The sequence below is a fragment of the Cyanistes caeruleus genome, chromosome 14 (assembly GCF_971803275.1).
Source record: "Cyanistes caeruleus chromosome 14, bCyaCae1.hap1.1, whole genome shotgun sequence".
NCBI lineage: Eukaryota > Metazoa > Chordata > Aves > Passeriformes > Paridae > Cyanistes > Cyanistes caeruleus.
This window is the reverse complement of record NC_141714.1, coordinates 8,242,266-8,262,197: the sequence shown is the minus strand read 5'-3', so window position 1 is coordinate 8,262,197 and position 19,932 is coordinate 8,242,266. Positions and strand designations below refer to the sequence as shown.

Sequence of the window (19,932 nt, the reverse complement as noted above, 5' to 3'; positions counted from 1 at the left end):
CTTGGGAATAACACATCTGTATTTCAAAGCTGTTCTGGATCCTTGCCCTTTATTTTGGTTTCTAGAGTATTTTCCCCTATTTACTGAAGCCCCTACGGTATTCCCTAGTAGTTTTACTCAGGCAGCTATGAAACTGAAGATGTTTTCTAAAAGCAGAGCCTTTTCTCCATATAAATGTGCATTGCTTTCCATAGATACAGCTGAAGTCATTCCTTGAGCATAGCAGGAGGATGATTAGGTGGAACCCCCAGGAGAAACTCTAGTTTTAAGCAGAGGTGAAAGTAGGGGACCCTCTGTAAGTTGTCCCTTGGTTCCCATTGGGAGATAGTAATCCAAGGGAGTGCTTGGTGAGAAACACACAAGAACTGAGGGTATAGCAACCCTGACCAATAATACAGTATTCCAAACATTGGCAGCTCATGGAGAACTTTCAAGACTAAGATGAGAAGATAAGTGAGCCTCTGCTTTTGCCTCACAGTTATGCCAGTGTCCATAGCCATGAAATTAGTTTGTACTGTACTGAGAGGCTGTTTACTGCCATAGGCTCAAACCTATAGTCTAGATCCCATTCATGACATGTGGCAATGCTGAGGTGATGGATACTCACCTGGTACAGTTTATTGTGTCTAAAATCTGATGACCTTCCAAGGAGACAGGAGCTGTGATGGCTTTTCGAGGAGTGCTCCTTTCTAGTGCACTAAGGTAACCATTGGCTCAAGCTGAGTTGCATTAGCCTTATAAATGGTGAAAAATATCCTTGAACTTTATATTATAACAGAAAATGTTATTGGGAGATTTGTGAATGAAATAATGCAACATTTGCTGAAGCAAAGCCACCTTTAATATCAACTCAGTGTCATGACTCGTTCAGTAAGCAAAAGCTGCTTAAACAGACATAAATGTTGTTGATTATTCAATGTTCATCTTCAGTCAGGAACTACAAAATAATTCTACTTTCCAACAACCACTTACAGTCTGTTAATTTCAGACAAGACGAAAGATGTAATGTACTGCTCTGGTTTTTTGTTTTTGTTTTTTGTTTTTTCTTGTTTGCTTGTTTGGTTTCTTTCCTTTTTTTCCTGGTTGTTAGTTTTGGGTTTTTTTTGTGGTGGTTTCTCATAATTATTTACTTCCATGTTTTTGAGGAGAAGCAAAAACATTTGAAACTTGAATAGCGACAGTGAGGTACTCCCACAGGCTCTATGCCGAAAGTGTATCCTCAGGAAAACCACGCTCCGTGGATGAATGTCTAGACTTACCAATTCTGCATTATTTTATTTCCTTGTATTCTTTCACAAGTTCTATTTTTCCAGAATTTGAGAGAGAATTAATAGAAAGAAAGTGAAACCCAAAGTACCAAAGTAGCCAACTTAAAATTTCTGAAATAACTTTTGAGGGATGCATTTGAAGTTGTCTAAATCTAGTGCTTCTACAGAATACTAAAAACCAAAATCAAAGGATCATTTTCCATTAAACAGGAAAGACATGTATTTAAAGACATAAAGGTTCTATATGGGCTGTGTTAATTTTGTATTCCAGCTCTCTCCTTTCGTTCCTTTTGGGAATGCTTTGCATCTATGATCTCAACAGGTTTCTGGAACAGACTTTACAGCAGCTCTTTGAGTAATTGTGTCATGATTTTTTGGGTAATCTCATCTCTTACTTTGCCATTCTTCTGTAGGAGACTAAAAGCCCAGTGTGATTGCTTTGGTAACTTTGCTTTAATTGAATTTTCTGTTTCTGTGGTCATGCTAGAAGGGTGCAAACATAGGAAATACAGGAAAGAAGTATACAACCCCATTGACTGTATTTTTGCTTCTGTTGTAAAAAGAGAAGGTTTTATAGTGCACCAGGAACCAAAATATTCAATTGTTTCTTCAGTATTGATTTTTTTAGATTTTAAAGGATTAGTTAAGTGCGAGAGAATGATTTTGAGTCATTATAAAATGCATCCTTATTTTCCCAGATGATGTTTTTGTCCTGGTTCTGGAGAGGTGAAGTTTGGCTTTTTGGTGAAATTAATATATTTCATCTGAACTCTGTTTAATGGGAGCTAATTCAACACTTAGTTGCAGGGAGGTGACAGCCAGTTATGGTCTTCAAGGGCTCTTTCCTTTTCCTGGAAAACAGAACAACAGTAAATGACTAATTAAGAGGTAGTTCAGTTACTGCTTGTGCTCACTGAAGGCTGGGACTGCCTGGTTACATTTCTAGTTGTACTCTGGTTTCACATACTGCATGGCTGTCACTTCCACAGGGAAGTGGAAGTGCCTCATTAGTGCCTCATGGCTTTTACTGGATCAAAATATCACATCACAAAGAAGTTCCTCTGGGAATACTTTGTGCTCTCCTCGATTGTGCTTCTTATTTTCTCAGCATTCATTAGTCCTTACTTGGGTAGCATTCCTGTTCCCCAAGAAACGAACCAGAGGGGAGTGTGCATTTCAAAACTTGAGTTTCACTGTGCTGTGTACATTTTCTTGGACACAACAGGTCTCCTTGTGGGAACATTAGATGCAGTGTTGGACTCAACGTCGAAAGTCGCCCCATTTCGCATCCTGCATCAGACCCCAGACTCCCAAGTCTACTGGTCCATCGCATGCGGTACGTACTCTGGGAGCCAGCAAAGTCCAGAAAGTGGAAAAGGAGGGTGCAAAGTATGGGTTCCATTTTTGGCTTAATCCTCTCACATAATTATTCATTCTTGTGACCTCTAAATGGTTTAAAAACATTTGCAAGCCTGAGCTTGACAGCACAGTGTGGTTCTGGTTTTACAGAATAGATCTGCGGACTATTCCTATTACACCTTCTGATTGCCTGCTTTCTGCAGGAGTCTTTCAGGTACCAAATCCTTTGGGCACTGTTACAATGACACAGGCACTGTCTTTTCTTTTGTAAGATACAGGGATAACTTGACACAGTTCAGGATGGACTGTCAGGGTCTTAGTGGGCTTAGTAGGTCTTAGCTATTATTCCAAATTATGCTATTATTCCAAACTGTGCTGTAGGTAGGAATAACAGGAGATGCTTATCTTAATATTTTTGTTTACTTTTTCTTTGTGTGTTAAAACATGCAGGTTCACAGTCATGGTCAGAGCTGAATTCTTCCTCATATATGTTGCTCTTGTAGTATAAGTTCTATCTCTTTCTCATGTTGTGTTATTAATGGGGGATGGAAAAGTAAATACAGATTTGTTCTTGTAGCGTTAATTTAATGTAATTGCATTGTCACTTTAAAAGGGCAGCCTTAAAGAATTTGAACAATTTGTGAATTGACAATAAATAATATTTCAGGGCTACTTCTGAAGAAGTCAGACCTGGTGACAGGCTATCAAAAATACTTTAACATTTATGTTGGAAGTGTACTCTGGGGAATTCTACAGCTGTCAGGTCAGCTCCTGGGAAAATACAAAGGGTAATCTTCATTTTAGCACTGAATTTTTATAGATTTTGTGTTGCATATATGCTTTACAACAGAAAGCTACATAATATGATTGTTCTAATTGTGTTAGATTGTTTCTTCTGTAAAGAAATTGAAGGGATGGCACTTTGTTCCTGCAATAACATATCTAGGGTCTGAAACAGTGCTTCTAAGCCATTTAAACAAGGACATAAAAGTTTCATTATTCCTGGGTCACCTCTATGCCTCTGATTCACATTGTGACTCAAATAATTGGTCTACATGTGTAGTCCGAGAAAAATAATTATTTTTGTGATGTAATTGCTGTGTTAATTACTCTTTGTATAATTTGGTAAGTATTGTTGCAAATCCAGCCAGAGTAATGCAGTCTAACTATTTAACTATTTTTAGAGCAATTTCTGTTCATTCACAGGGCCACTTTAATTTTGTTGAGTCCACTGAAAGTTGGTTAATTACCTTTTACAAAGTAAGCTGAGAAAAAAGCAATTATTCAAGGTGTGTTCTTGCTTGAGGGTATCAATGGTATGTGATCACACTTCTGCTTTAATTGGTGTGCATTCTTGTGGAGGATCACGCTGCCAATTAATTTATATTCTAGAATGCTTTTATTCAAACCTATGTAAGTTCTTTCACTCTTCCTTGTCTGCTAGCATCTGATGGGGAGTCACTCTCTTTAAGGCACTGACTCTGTATTGAATCTGCTGAAACCCTGTGGTTTCACTCATGGCATTTCAGTTATTGCTGCCTTCCTGCTTACAGTAATGTTTACTTTACATCCTCACATGTGTTAGGATTTTGCACAGCAGGCCCTAGTCTTGAAGTTCTGCTCTGGAAACTGTTGTGTGCCAGTGATCAAAGCTGAGGATATCAAAGGCACAGATTTAATTTCCTGCTGAGCCTCATGAGTTTGGTCTCACATTTCCCACATTCTGGCCTATTAAATTGGGAGTGTTGCAGTAGTGCTGTGCTGTCTGTTGGGGAGGTGCTGCTGAGAGGAAGGAACCGTCAGTCCAACTCAGGCTTCAGCACTGAGCCACGTAATGTTGGCAAAGCTGAGATGCTCTTGGATTTAAAGGCCAGAAATAGAGCTGCATAAAGGACTTGAAAGAAAAACACAGCAGTGCACATGTTTTGTGTACACTGAATAAGTTTTCAATGTTCACAAGAGGTAACAAGAAATTTAAGACTTGTAATTTTGTCTTGTATATCTAAATTACTCTGCGACTCAGGAATTTGCTAAGTATTCTCTTGATTAATAGTTTTGGTGAAATGATTGAAGTCTGTCCTAATTTAAAGTAATACTATATTTTTCAATAGGATCCAGCAGAGAAGAAATAACAGAACATTGGGAGTGGTTAGAACGCAATGTTATGAAGACTTTATCAGTATTTGATTCAAATGAGGACATTACGAGTTTTGTCCAGGGAAAGATAAGAGTAAGTAACAGACATAATTGGGAAGGGCTAAGTATGTTGGTTTTTATTTTTCCTTTAACTCCATATGAACAATACATCCTCTGGAGAATATTCAGTGACAGCATTGTAATGCTTCATATTCTGATTGAATAGTCTGTGACTGTTAACTTTAACATGTGGCATTTTTCCTGTTTCTCTTCCACACAACTAAGGTTGTTTAACATAAGCTCCACTTGCTAAATGACACATCAAATGTCTTTATATAGTGGTCTAAAACTGTTGAAAAATTATGTCACAATAATTTTAACAGTGCCTGGGAAACATATGGTCTACTTTTTTTCACTCTATATATGCTAAATATATAGCCCAGGAACTCTTGGGATTAAGTGAGGAAAATATGTCTGTTTCAGAAGAGGAGACACAGGAATGTGTGTCTTGCCTAAGCTGTGTGGATGAGTCTGAAATAGCACATTTTATTTGTGATTTATGATTTGATCCTCAGACTCTTTTTCCCCTTCTAAAACTTACTCTCCTGTTGGGAGAATGCTGTGCTTTGTGCACGCAGTTGCACATATGACAACCACCTATATAGACGTATGCACAAAGTAATGTGATTTTTTGTTGTAGGGTTTGATTGCTGAAGAGGAAAAAGATTCTTTTGTAAAAGAAGATGATCCTGAGAAGTTTCGTGAAGGTCTTATGAAGTTTGAGAAGTGTTTTGGATTACCAGAGAAGGAGAAGTTGATTACCTACTACTCGTGCAGTTACTGGAAGGGCAGAGTGCCCTGTCAAGGATGGCTGTATCTTAGTACCAACTTCCTTAGCTTCTACTCATTTTTGCTTGGAGCAGAAAGTAAGTAAACCTTGATGTTAAGCTGCATCCCTTCACGCTTCACTGCTTATCTTTCAGATTAGGAGGAATTCTTCCTATGTGCTGAGGGAGCTATTTTGCCATGTGAGTGGATGTCAACCACTGAGATGAGCAGAAATTGCCAACATAATTTATGGAAATGGATATATTTGTGTAGCATACTACACAATGTCTATTATTATGCTTTTTTAATTCAAGCTTCAGAGAAAAGGCAGACTTCCAGAAGTGGACTATAGGTAAAAGCTGTCCATCATCTTTAGTTCATGCTGCATTAAGTCTATGAGGATTATTTACTTCTTCACACACAGGCATAGTATTTTGTGTCAGTGCACTACACACTGGTGATGATTGCACATAACTCTTTCTCTGTGTAACATTAGTTTGAAATGCCCAAACAAATACCTCTAATAGTGTGTACTATAACTGTATTTGTGTGAAAAATGGAAAACATACAAAAAATAGGATCCTTCCAAAGCTTGTTTTGATCTATATTGAGAAATGCGGTAGCTAAAAGGCACAGTTCCTCTACATGCAAATACATGATGGATTTAATTTAAGAAGCCCTACTGGTGAGCTGTTGAAGGGGGGTTGGCTTGTAGGATGGTGTTTGCTGTTTGCAGTTTCACATAAGAGGAAGGAAGAGGTGATGTAATCTTTTGTTGTCATAGTTGGTGTGCGTTTTAATGTTTTTCTATAAAATTCTTTCTAATGGAATTAATTTTCAGGAAAAATGAAGAAAATGCATTTTTGTGCTTATTAGTTTGTAGTCTTTTCCAAGTGCGTTATCATTTGACTGTGTTGTTTAATTATATTTTATTAGTTCTGCTACTACTGCATTTCTTTTTTAATACAGGCAGATATTGAGAGCTATCTCACATTTTTATTTTCAGTAAAACTTATTATCTCCTGGGATGAAATATCAAAACTTGAGAAAACTTCCAATGTGATTCTGACAGAGAGCATTCATGTATGCTCCCGTGGGGAAGATCATTATTTTTCCATGTTTTTGCACATGAGTGAAACATTCCTTCTAATGGAGCAGCTGGCAAACTATGCAGTTAGAAGACTTTTTGACAAGGAGACATTTGAGAATGATCCAGTCCTTCATGACCCTCTACAAATCACCAAGAGGTAGTGCATTGCTTATAGTTTATCTGTTCTGGACCAAGTATTTGTTTAGGCAAAGAGGAAGAGAATCCTTGTCTCAAGGAGATAGTAAATATCCGCTTTGCTGATATTTTCTTAACCATGTGTCTCATAAAAATGTTGGACCAAAGCCATTACATGAGGCACTGTAATTTGTTGTTACTTGGCTGGATCCAAATATCTGTATGAAGGCAGAAGATGATTGAATCTTCAGTGCTGGTCTTCCAACTAAAACATTTATATTAGTTTGAATTTTGAAAAGGTGCTCTTGCAGCATTTAGGATTAGAGAATTTAGATTAGAGCTAAGGTGTCTCCAGAGATATCTGATGAAGAAGGATAAGGTGGGGAAGCAATAGTTTAATAGACATGTATAAATGATAACTGCATGGCTTTTCTGAAAGTCCCTGGAGGTGAGTGATAAAACCAGTGAGTTGCAGATGGGTGCATGGCTTTCCTGAGGTACCATATTATTTTGGGTGGTGGGAAAGACATGAATATTAGTAACTTAATGGTTAAGGTCCTTCCTTTCCCTTTGATTCCTCAGTTTGGTAGCAAATCTGAAGAGGGATACTCCTCTACAATATTGTTTCTGGCAGTTATCTGTGGAAAATTAGCCCATGGTAGATGTTTACAACATGTGCTACATTTCTAGCTAATTAACCCTCTGTTCAAGCCAAAACTTGTTCTAGTTTTAAATTATTATTCTGATGTGTGGGGAAACCGAGCATATTATGCTCTTAGTATCTTTCCTGCACTACCTTTAGGCCCTGTAGTGCTCTTCTATGTAAGAATATTATTGAATCTGGTCTTATGTAGTGACATATTTAAATACTTTGTTAAGTGGATGTACAGGTAGGTGTAGTTCTGCCCTTTGTTGCCTCTTCAAGAAAAGCATTGAACCCTCCAGACTGACCCCACAGATTATGGGAGAGGAGAGCATGATGTTTTACTGTCTTTTCCCAAATACTTGTGACTTTCGTATTTGTAAAGATATTTAAAGCTGATTTAATTTTTGTTTTCTCTTTTCTACCAATGTGTTTTGTTTTTAATCCAGAGGCCTGGAGAGCCATGCCCACAGTGAGCAGTTTAGTGCATTCTTCAGGTTACCTAAAGAAGAGTCCTTGAAGGAAGTTCATGAGTGCTTCTTATGGGTTCCTTTCAGTCATTGTAACACCCTTGGGAAAATGTGCATTTCAGAAAACTACATCTGCTTTGCTAGCCAGGATGGCAGCCTGTGCAGTGTGATCATTCCATTGAGAGAGGTAATGCAAACTACAAATCAGAGTCAGTTATACCAGTTTTGCAGTTGTACAGTTTAATGCCACTTTAGCCGATTTTCATTAGGATTTCCTTATTTTATGTGATGTCATGTGTTTCCCCCTACCCTGGATACTACATGTAGGAATTCTGTTTGTAGGTTTCTGGAACCACTTTCATGTTTTAGATTTGTTTCTCTATCTTATTTCTCTTTTCTATTTACTCTTATTTCTGTAGCTTGGTACAGAATCCAAATTTTTTATTAAAAAATCAGAATCCTTTTTTTTATTAAATGAAAAAACTTGTAGGTGAGTTAATGATACATTCTCAAGGTAAGAAGAATTGTAGTGGGTAGAGGATTTTGAAGGTTAGCAATCACACTGATGTGTTTCTCAGCTCAGTAGTGCAATTTTTTGCAGTAGTTGAGCAGTGCTGACTGTTCAGAAGTCTGTGGGAAAATCCAGTTGTCAAGTGAGTAAGTAGCAATGCCATTACATCTGACAATCTCAACAGACTGTAAGGACAGAATAAAGACATATAGCAAAGGACACAGCTTTGGAATTTCTGTAGAGTACTCTAGTTGACTGCAGAATAAATTCTGGGGAAAAAACAGCCAACCCTCTTCATTCCTGTCTTGACTTCATGTGATCTAGGACATTGCCACATTTCAGTCTTCCAGTGTTAAAAGCTTTTCATCAACACCAGACACTTTTACAATAGCCTACAAATAAACCATGTTCTATAATTGCTCCTTAATTGCTTTACATGCCCTGTGTACATACTGCCTAACATAAGACACCTGACATAGGGGGTGAGCTGTACTAATTTCAGCAATACACTTGGTGTTCCTCACCTACATAAAACAATTTATTTGATTATCTGTAAACAGTGCTGCAAATAATAGACTTCCATATCATAAGAGGCAGTGTTAAAGGAGCTGGCTCTAAATTTATTCTTATAGACTGTCAGACCCTCACTATTTGTTCTACAGGTCTGCAGTTACTCATTTCAGTGGTCTTTCCTTCTTTACCTATAACAGTGTTCTCAGTGGTTTTCTGTTCTTTACCTTTAAAAATATGAATACATCAGCAATGCCAGTCAGTCTGGATTCTCATGATTGTCACTTGAACTTCCATGATTAAACTGTTTTAACTGCTCTAATCTGTAAGTGTTCCATCATGACAATGAAATCAGCTCTAGCTGTTATGTGTTATGACAGATGTTTTGACAGGGTATTCTCAGGGGAAGTTCAGTCTTGTAAAACTTGTTTCATTTGATTACTTACAAAAATCATGTTTTCTCTGCTTTTGTATGGTAAGAAAAAAGCATCTGCTTCAGCAGGTAGAAGGACCCCAGGTTTTCAAATAAGCTGAGCACTCACAGCTGGGAAAACCTTATTGAAGATTTCTGGTGCTCTGTCAAAAATCTGTTGCATAATACTTAGTGCCTTTTGCTAAAATAGCTACAGGCAATTGAGCTTTCAACTTGTAACTTGTATTACCTAGTCTCCTTGTGTGCTTCATATGCTGTTTCATTTACACATGTGTTCTTAACAGGTTTTCTCTCTTATAAATAAGCAGGTAAAATTCCTTGCTTAATTTATGTTATGTGTCCTTGGTTCCATAGGTCACAGGGGTAGATAAAGCAGATCCAGCCAATAGAGGAGTCAGCATTAGTACCAAAGGGAAAACAGCTTTTCGTTTCACAGAGGTGAGAGATTTTGGACTGCTTGTGGCAAAGCTCAGAATGAAATGCAATGCAACTGTGAGTCCACAACACGTCATAAGTACTGAGGTAACAGCTCTGGCAATTCTAATTTCTTAGAATTTGTTCACAGGAATGAGTCATGTACCTCTGGTTTTAAGGTTTAAAAAGGTAAATAACTCTGCCCATGTGAAAGAGAATGAGTTGGACAATGGTGCTACTGTGAATGCATTCTGGTTTGGGTTCTTTTACCATGTTTTTCATCAGGTTTTGAAAAACAACTCCAGCTGTAATGCTGGTTTTTAAATGCTGTTGGGTTTTCTATATAGTTCACTGTATGAATGGGTTTTTTTTTTGGTGGTGATGGATGGTCAGGCCTTTGTCTCATATTCTCAGTTCTCTTTATAAATATTTTTCCTTTCATAATTTCGTTTTTTGCCTGAGAGATGGCTTTTTTCCCAAGTGTAGCCTCCTGAAAGCCCAGCTGTGCAGAGCAGGGATTGCTGTTTTTAATTTATTTTAGAAGTCTGTATCTGGCACTTGTAACTTAATATAAGGAACAGTGATGGTCTGGTGCTGCTTCTTGGAGAATTGTTTGTTAATTATGAGTACCACTGTTAAATTTTTTTCAAGGTTGCAGCTGGTTCTGTGGCTGACAGTCCAAAGGATTTTTGTGCAAGACAGTCAAAGATGGGCCAGAAAGATAACAGTAAAACCGTCAGTACAGAAGCACTAATGACTGTCTACCATCCTCAGGATGCTGAGAACCTTGACTCTAAAATGGTAAGGGATAAAATGGCCAACAGTTTTTGGAATCAAATTGGAAAGAAGTGAAGTATATAAAAATGAATTCCAGCCAGGCTGCTGATTTCCTCAGGGCTTTGTCAGTCTTCTTGCATCTGCATTTTTTGTATTTGGAGTCCACAGGGTGCTTCTTCGTACCTCCATTCAATTTTCTGCTCGTCCTTTCTAATAATGATATGCCTTATCTTCATGGAGTTAATTTCTCCTGCTCTTCCACCCTTCAGGGAAGAGTTAGCTGTTTGTTTTATGATAATGATCATGTTGCATTTCCATCGAATTTTCAAGATACAAAATCACTACAAACTCTCTGGGAGCAAGGAGAGTGTTCTAAGAAATTGACTTAACTTGTTTTCTTCTTCTGCACCACTGTCTAACAAAGTTATGCTCTGGAGGTATTTATGTGATTGTTTTTGCAGCAGAACATCCAATTTTTGCTTTTCCATAGTATGTGCAAAAAGACAGGTTTTATTTCAAAATAAGTCTTTCAGTAGAACTGAGTAACTTAAAATTATTTATATTAGAAATACCAGAAAATAAATAACCTTTGAGCAGGACGAAAGGGAGTCCAGATTTTTAAATCCTGCTTTTTATAGTATGTTGAACAGAAGTGAACAAAATCTACTTTTCCTTTCAGCACCTTTAATCACTTAAGCAACGTTAAATCTTAGTGCTGCATGCACAGAAATTGTAGAGGCGACATTCACCCTGTCTCAGCCCTGGAGCCTCACATGAGCTTTAGCACCTGATCAACAGTTGCTTTGCTTCAGAGAAATGTCTTTTTGACACACACACACTTCCTGTGCTGTAACAGTTGTTGGTTTCTGTGAGATGGGATACTGGATTAGATCTACCTTCTGTCTCATCTTGTATGAACGTACTTTAAAAATAGTAGGTCATGTGTAAGATGGCATTTTATGCTGAATTTGTGCTCTGCATAGGCTGGATTTTGCTCTGATTTGCTTCAGCACTCATTTCACACATCAATATGGATGCCAAAGCCACAGTTTACAGTTTATATGAATATAACTGTGAGCAAAATTTACTTTTGTTCTCTGAATCCTGAGGAGAATCTACCAGTATACTTAATGCTTGTTATCTTCTGCTTTTTGTAGTTGAAAGAAAAAATGAAGGAACAGTCGTGGAACATCCTGTTTGCAGAACTGGGCCATGGAGTCAGTATGTTTCGAACAAAGAAGACTCGAGACCTAGTTGTAAGAGGCATCCCAGAAGCATTGAGAGGAGAACTATGGCTACTCTTCTCAGGTATTTCATAACAAGTTTCATTTTGGGAGTCATCATTTGGGAGTCAGCAACTTTCATTGCTGAGTGATTCCATTCATTTCAGTAGAATTACTCTGACACATTACTTCAGTAATATCTGGAAATTCATGAGGTACCTTAGTAATCACCAACATTTTTACACAAATTGCAAACAAATTACTGCTTTACTGTGTTCCTCTAATACTGTGCAGTGCAATGTATTTATTTACAGGTGCTGTAAATGATATGGCATCCAACCCTGGTTATTATACTGAGTTGGTGGAAAAATCCTTAGGAACATGCACTTTGGCTACTGACGAAATTGAACGAGATTTACGTCGCTCCCTACCTGAGCATCCTGCTTTTCAAAGTGACACAGGAATTTCTGCTCTCAGGAGAGTTCTTACAGCTTATGCATTCAGGAATCCACAAATTGGGTATTGTCAGGTATAGCAGTTTAGAGTCTTAGTTTGGTTGTTGAAATACTAGCTCATGTTGGCAGTATGGTAGTACCTCATAAAATCTGTCACAGAAATGTGGAATAGTTTCATGCTTAGTGGTTCACTTTGCTTATTTCATGCCATTGTGTAAAATGAGTTTTTACATTATACTTGAGTTAATTTATAAGTGCTATCATGTCCACTTAATATGTGCATTTGCATTCTAACCAGACATACAGCACTTAAAAATATTTTTATGAACTTTACATACTCTGTTCCGTATTTAATAACATAGAAGTAAAACTCTTGTCCTGGATATGGCTGTAGGTTATCCCAGCACTTTAAAAATGTGCTGTAAAGTTCTTTCAGAAATACGAATTCTAAGAAATAATACCAGTTGTGTTTTCACTGTCTTTTCTCTTAAATGTTTCCTTTCCTGTTTGAATGTTGCAGGCAATGAATATTCTGACATCAGTGCTTCTGCTGTATGCTAAAGAGGAGGAAGCATTCTGGCTTTTGGTTGCTGTGTGTGAAAGGATGCTTCCCGATTATTTCAATCGCCGAATCATTGGTAACATCCATTTGCTTCTTTATCTATCTTGAATTGAATGTCTAGCTATACTGAATGCCAGTGATTTTTCATTAAGAACAAATGTAAGGAATGAGCTGAAGACTGACAAGTGGAGAGAAACCATTGCATTTGTTTTGGTTGTGGAGTAGAAAATGGAGGTTACAGAGAACATCCTGTGACTCCTCCTTAAATAGGCATGGATGTGATTTTCAGATATTGTCAGTATTCTAAGAATAGAATATTTCTAGACTTTTATACTGTTCTTATGGAATTGTAACTGCAATTCATACTATTTATTTCAAACTTAGCCAGTTTAGATAAGGGAAAAGGAGTTACTTCAGGTCCAGACTTGGACTTTGATCTCATATGCAGTCTTTATAGGTGTATATGTTAGAAGAAAATGGGGTGTGAAGCCTCTCTTGTTACAGAGGGAATGTATTGGCTGTCAGGAGAGTTAGTGGAAGCAACCATGCAGTCACCAAAGTGCAAACACACTTCAAGCATGCTCAAGGCTCTGGCCCCATGCATGGAAAGCACAGCTTCCAGCATGGGGGAAGGAGCCAGTGGTTCTGTGCAACTGGGCCTGTGTGTGCTTGTACAACAAAGCTGCACTAGAACAGGAACTTTGCTTCTGGCTGGTGCTATGAGAAGTGTGCTTCTCTATGTTAAGATTTGGGTGGTGGTTTTGTTATCCTTTCCCTGCAGGTGCCTTGGTAGATCAGGCAGTGTTTGAGGAGCTCATCAGGGTTCACCTGCCTCAGTTGACAGACCACATGACGGACATGACTTTTTTCTCCTCGGTCTCTCTCTCCTGGTTCCTTACCCTTTTTATCAGTGTGCTGCCAATTGAAAGTGCAGTCAATGTGATGGACTGTTTCTTCTATGATGGAATAAAGGCAATCTTGCAGCTGGGCCTTGCAGTGCTGGAATACAACATGGGGAAGTTGCTCACTTGTAAGGATGATGCAGAAGCAGTCACTATTCTCAACAGGTATTAGTGTAACTGTTACTCTTTCAGGCTACATAGCAGCTGCTATAATTGCATTTAGATAAGTCATTCTGAAGTAGCTGAGGAGACATCTCAAGACTGCCAAAGGCTTCAGAGGGGTTAGTGTTCATCTCAGGCTGAAATTCTGGAAGAGGTGGCTGGAAAATGGGCTTGGATCCTCTGAAAATCCCATCCTATATTCAAGTTCTTCTAAAACCATAACTATTTCATGAATTTTAAAGAAAAAGCAATGTGTTTTTTACCTTGAATTTATATCATGTCTAGAAGGCAGCTTGCCTTCATGAGATGATCTAAAGCACATTTTGACTGTTCCAGACATCAACTTACAGGCAGCAAGTTTTTCAGCTTAGTTCTTGTAGTTTAGGCTGCTGAATCCTCTGCTGTTAATGGCTTAAAACAGAAATAAGACCAAAAAAATGTGATGACCTCAATCATGACAAGATGTTTGTTCTGTTAGCAACATGAAGTGTGCTTTAAAATGACATACTGCAAAAAAAACTTGTACAGCTTTTTCTTCATTAACTAAATTCTTTTGTTGATGCTGTGGTTGTGTATCATGGAGGATTAGAGCAGTAAAATTACTGTGCTATAGGACTTAATGAGTTGTGACTGTTAATAACTGATAATAAGAATTTCTGTTTAGTGAGGCTTTTATATGTTGCATGTTTAAATGGGGTAGGAGCTACAGAATTATTGTAGAAAATGTAGTTTTTGTTATGAGACCATGCAGTCTGGTGTTTATTGTAAAATCTGGCATCCTCACTGGATCTATTTAGGCTGGTTATGTAGGTGTGATAAGCAGGTACAGATCAGGCATGTCTTTGGCTTATACATCTGGGGGAATTAAGATTGTCTTGTTCACAGTTCAGGACCAGCTTTTTTCTCTTTGCAATTTAGCACAACCTTGCTATGTGGATTAGAAAACCAGGGGAATGTCAAGTGGAAGGGACCTTGGAAAGAGTTTGGTTTAACTTCCCACTCAAAAGAGGATTACTGCTACCACTAGATGACATAAGCTCAGTCTTAAAAACTCCCAAAGCTAGAAGCTCTACAACCTTCTCTGGGTGGGCAGTTGCCATGTTTGTGTATCTTTGTTACTATTACAGCACTTGCTACTGACTGATACTGTTTTTTCCCATTCTCTGCACACTTTTTCTTCAGTAGATACCAATGTTACTGTTTTTTTGTGATAAACTGGTTCTTGCTAATTTCTTATATGTTTACTTTGTGCAGATTTTTTGACAGTGTCACTAACAAAGACAGTCCTTTACCTCCAGCTGTGCAGCAGGGCTCCAATCTCAGTGATACAAAGAGTGACCATCCAAAAGTGGACATCACTGATCTGATCCGAGAATCAAATGAAGTATGTGTTCTTGTGGGCATGTTTTTGTTTTTCCTGTGCAGTTTTAATGTTTCATGGGCTACTTTGAAACAGTGTAGTTGCATTGTACAAACTAGGGTAGAAAAAGCTGTCTGGAATAGTAGAAATTTGGCGCTGTATTTTGTTGACCCTCACTGAAAATCTTATAGGTTATGAGATAGGTTTGCTGTTCTGTTGTTTTGGGTTTTCAAGTGCCAGGAAGGTGCTTTCTAGTTTTTCCTGAGTAGAGTTCCCAAGATTCATCACAGGTCATGTGTTACCATCCCTCATCCCTATTATTAGTATGTTAAGTAAATGACAAAATACAGAGACAGCCTTTGTGTTATACTAATTGGAGATTGATTACTGCACATTGCAGATCCTAGTGACTTTTGACATAATATATATGGGAAGCTGTGTATTTGAGTAGTTTATGGTATGAGTTAAATGGCATCTAGAGATGTGTTGTGTGAGGAAGATCAGCTATGCTCATTTAGTATTTTCTTTCAATTTGCTAGTTTATTTTCTGCAATATTAAGCTTTGGAGCTCTGCACTGGGGAGGAAATCTAGTTTCTCATTTTTGTCCCCAGATTTCTATGAGACATTTTTTTCTCTTCCCATCATGTGAATCAGAGTATTAATCTATTTGTAGATAGGTTTCTGTTCAGACCACTGGAAGTGAAAGGCAAGCTGAGAGAAAAGATAAGTTCACAGTTTGCTTTTTCTGTTAACTAGTTTCTTTTATCTGTGTGATACTTCTTTTGTTTTCTGATTCCCAGTCATGTGTTTAGTAAAAAAAGTACATCTCTTTAGAAAAAGTGTCCTGACCTTGACACTCAGAAAAGATTAACTAACTGTAATTTGTACAATTTAGAAACTGTCTTCTTTGATTTTTTTCCTAAGAAGAGGGTGCTGCTTTTAGTGGGGTGAACAATGTCAAGAAACAGAAACTCAGTTTTGCTTGATAAAGAATGTTGTTCTGTTTTGATCTCCTAGTTTCTATTCAGATTTTAATTGTTTAGATTTCTCTGGTAATTTGTTTCTAGTTTTTGCCTCCCTATCCCACTTTTCCTTAAAGATAAATGCATTTATTCACTCCAATGTGCAGACACCTTTCATGTCCTTTAGAAATTACAGAGGAAGCCAGGAATGATTCAGAAATTACTTAGCTGATTTCTTAATTACACTGGAGTGAACTTCAGTCCCTGACAACATGCACATCTTAGACTTTCCTGCCTTGCAGTAGTAGTCACCAAGTGATAGCAGAGTTGGGTATAGAGCCAACACACAGTAAAATCCCTTTCTTTGTCCTCCCACACAGGGAACTACTCCAGTTTCTTCTTTCTCCGTTGCTCTCTGAAACACTTCTAAACACCCTTTTAAAAATCACACTGGTTAAGGAGAATGTTAGTGCTCTAATAAATTATTTTTTCCTCAGAGTTTCTGTGATCTTCCTTTGTGTCCATGCCTGTATTGTGCTTAGATGCAAGAAAGACAAAAATACTTGTTTAGATGTGTCTCCCAACAGTTGATTGCATTGAATGATGCTTTTCTTCTTAGAGATACGGTGATATTCGCTATGAGGATGTTGAGAGCTTGCGCTGCAGGAACAGGCTTTATGTGATCCAGACCCTGGAAACTATGACCAAGCAGAATGTGGTGAGTGACTTGGAAGAATGTCAGCCTTCACCTTGATAAAATTCATTCCCTTTTGGAAGGTTCTGACAAGTCCTGCAGTTTCCAGGGCCAAATATATGATTTTATATAAAACTTATATATTAATTTATATAGAACTCCCCCATGTCTGCAGGGTGTCTGTTAACTGAGGCTTGGCCTGTGATATTTTCAGTCTGTAAATCACATCATGATCTCCTGTTCTTATTACAAGTAATACCATTGCAAACCACTTCTAAAGGCTGGTGTACCTCTGACACTGTGTGGCTTGGAACAGGCTGACCTGTATTTCTGTCTGCTGATGTTACTTTTCTATTAGAGGCATTGAGCATCATACAGTAAAACAATTAAGCACATGCATTTTTGCTCTGGGAAGCAGCACTGAAGAGGTTATTGTAGTGCATTCAACAGGGGTTGCTTTTTTTTGTGTTGTGTGTGAATGTCTGGTAATGTGGCACTTCTCCATCTGCCTGTCTCTTCCTTTCAGTTCAGACTGCTCTACACCAATGAAGGTGTAGGTTATGAGTAGCTACCTTTGTTTGCCTATTTTCTACAGTGGCTCATTTCCTATACCTTATGATAATACTTGTCTGTCCACCACCCAGTGCTTCTTTCTGTAGTATATGTGGCTTATAGCAACGGGAACTAATTGCTGGTGGTTATGCTAAGGTGATATTGTTGTAATTAATTTTACAATACATATATATTGTGAAGTAGGAAGCTGGTCTTATACCAAACTTTGCTTTTTAAAAGCTGTGAACAATTTTTTTGTAATTTAAAAAAATGAGGATTCAGCTTCACTGTTGAGAGTTCAACATGCATTTGTCCATTTAAAAGAAGCTATGTGTTACGTAGTTATAAATAATCGAGTTTTATCTCCTGGGTTTCATAGTGTAGGCTCCATGTATGTTAGTAACATGACTAGGCTTAAGCTTTTCTCTTTTTTAAGAAATTATTTATTTTAATCTATAATCTTCTAATTACTTTTTAGAAGTGCTATTCTTACTTGTAATAGTAACATGCCAAAACCTGGAGTATGCAAACAGTGTCTCTGAATGTAATGTTAAGTCTTCCATAATTTTATTCTACAGGCTTTATTCCAAGGAGGGGAGATACATAAATTAATTGTTTCTTAATTTTGTTTCAGCTACGTGTTGTGTCTCAAGAAGTAAAATTCAGTCCTAGTGATCTTGAAGAGCTTTATGAATTATTCAAGGTAATTTGCCATTTTCTGCACTTACTAAACAGCCATCTTAATGGTAAGCTTTGAAATGGTTTTAATAAATAGAGATAAAGGTTAGACTCAAGATATGTTTTACATGCCAGCTGTACTATTGCTTATATAGTTAGCTCCTCATACCTTTCCCCCAGAGAGACTTGTTTTTCCCTAAAATCTAATGTTTTACCTTTGCATTGCAGAAGGAGCATTTTCTTTCCTGTTACTGGAGTGCAAATAGTCCTGTCCTGCAACATCACGATGCTAGTCTGCCCTACCTTGACCAGTACCGGATTGATTGTGAGCAGTTCAGGCTTCTCTGCCATCTCTTGAGCCCCTGGTCACACTGTGCAAACAGAGACTCCCTGGCCCTGTGGACATTCCGGCTGATGGATGAGAGCTCCAACTGCCTTATAAACTTCAAACAATTTGCCTGTGTTCTTGGTATGGCAACAAAACATACATGAGCACTAGTCCTAGGGTATATCACCTTCCATACACTACACAGAAAGCTAAGGAGACTTAGTCTCTTAACACAGTGTCAAATAGTGTGATTTTTATTAGACAGAATAATTCCCTCTTGGAGATCAAGTTTAAATATGACTTGGCCATCAAAATATCCAGAAATTAAGAATGGTCTGATCTCACTGTCCAGCCTGTTTGGTTTATGATAAATTTTCATACTAAGTCATCTTATACACAGATTGTACGGGATGACCGATGCCTTATACCTCTGGGGAACTGAAAGTTTTCTTGGCTTACTGCTCTGTTTCTTTCATCTTATTTTCAAAGTAGTATTGTTCAGGAAACAAAACTTTAAGGGAAATGCTAAGACCATTAGTGCTATATTTGTTTGGTGCTGTGGTTTTATTTTAGTAAGTCATAGACATTAATAGTGTTCTTTCGTCAGTGTAGGCTAACCCCAAGCTCAGCCACAGGTGACAGTACGCTCATTAATCTTCGTATCTAATTGTATTCCCTGTAAGGTAGGGCACATGTCCAGTTTCAACCTCCCTAGGTTGTATTTGTTTAGGTTAAAAGGGTGTTTTAAAGTTTGGTCCAGTTGAATAGACTGTCCTTTCCCCTAACAGATATGATGTATAATGGAAGCTTCACTGACAAACTCAAGCTTCTTTTTAAGTTGCACATCCCTCCAGGTAAGTGAGAAACAGTGGCATTTGGGGAGAGCTGCCTCTGGTTTTTGTCATCATTATCACTGCTTTGGTAATGCCTGGGCATTAACCATGAACTCATGTTATTCGATCATTTATTGCAGCTTTTACTGAAGTAGAATCTCTAAATCCTTCAAAAGGGGATGAGCTTTCAAAAGAAGAACTGATCTACTTCAGCCAGCTCAGTGGTAAGCTGCAGAGTGTGAGGTTTTGCCTGCAGAATACTAGAAAGAATCTATTAATTATCCTGTGAAAAATGGGGAGCTCTCTTCTGAAAACTTATAAGTCCAGTAAATCATATCCCTGTTAACAGAATCCCTTGTGAAGATCTTCTGTAGGTAGTTAAAATTTAATAAAGTTGTGGAGAATTTATGGATACCTCATCTGATGGTTGAATTCAAAGGCCTGTGGGTGTTTACCTGGAAATAGGGGAATGTATTTGGTGGACATTTTTTCAGCATTGTAGGCAGTCTATTGTGGTGTTGAAGTGATGGCTGTTTCATTTTTGCATCCTAGGCATAATGGAATGGTATTTCCTGCTTCAAGAATGAAAATACCAAATCCATACTTACTTTGAGGCACATAAGCAAGTTTTTAAAAATTCTTTGCT

The 19,932-nt window shown here is 37.8% G+C and overlaps 1 protein-coding gene across 2 annotated transcripts in view; it reads left to right on the top strand.

The window, feature by feature from the left end:
- The window catches only part of TBC1D8B (TBC1 domain family member 8B), a 31,357-nt gene that overhangs the window by 9,621 nt on the left and 1,804 nt on the right, over nucleotides 1–19,932 (top strand). For both annotated transcript variants that reach the window (XM_086850587.1, XM_023926890.2), the window contains exons 2-18: nucleotides 2,494–2,604; nucleotides 4,739–4,857; nucleotides 5,464–5,689; nucleotides 6,598–6,838; nucleotides 7,909–8,116; nucleotides 9,738–9,905; nucleotides 10,449–10,598; nucleotides 11,732–11,882; nucleotides 12,112–12,326; nucleotides 12,773–12,890; nucleotides 13,596–13,881; nucleotides 15,133–15,262; nucleotides 16,821–16,919; nucleotides 18,082–18,150; nucleotides 18,354–18,594; nucleotides 19,242–19,307; nucleotides 19,427–19,510. In XM_086850587.1, the coding sequence (XP_086706713.1) occupies nucleotides 4,792–4,857; nucleotides 5,464–5,689; nucleotides 6,598–6,838; nucleotides 7,909–8,116; nucleotides 9,738–9,905; nucleotides 10,449–10,598; nucleotides 11,732–11,882; nucleotides 12,112–12,326; nucleotides 12,773–12,890; nucleotides 13,596–13,881; nucleotides 15,133–15,262; nucleotides 16,821–16,919; nucleotides 18,082–18,150; nucleotides 18,354–18,594; nucleotides 19,242–19,307; nucleotides 19,427–19,510 (2,518 nt within the window). In that variant the 5' untranslated portion in view covers nucleotides 2,494–2,604; nucleotides 4,739–4,791. The remainder of the gene's footprint in view (nucleotides 1–2,493; nucleotides 2,605–4,738; nucleotides 4,858–5,463; nucleotides 5,690–6,597; nucleotides 6,839–7,908; nucleotides 8,117–9,737; nucleotides 9,906–10,448; nucleotides 10,599–11,731; nucleotides 11,883–12,111; nucleotides 12,327–12,772; nucleotides 12,891–13,595; nucleotides 13,882–15,132; nucleotides 15,263–16,820; nucleotides 16,920–18,081; nucleotides 18,151–18,353; nucleotides 18,595–19,241; nucleotides 19,308–19,426; nucleotides 19,511–19,932) is intronic.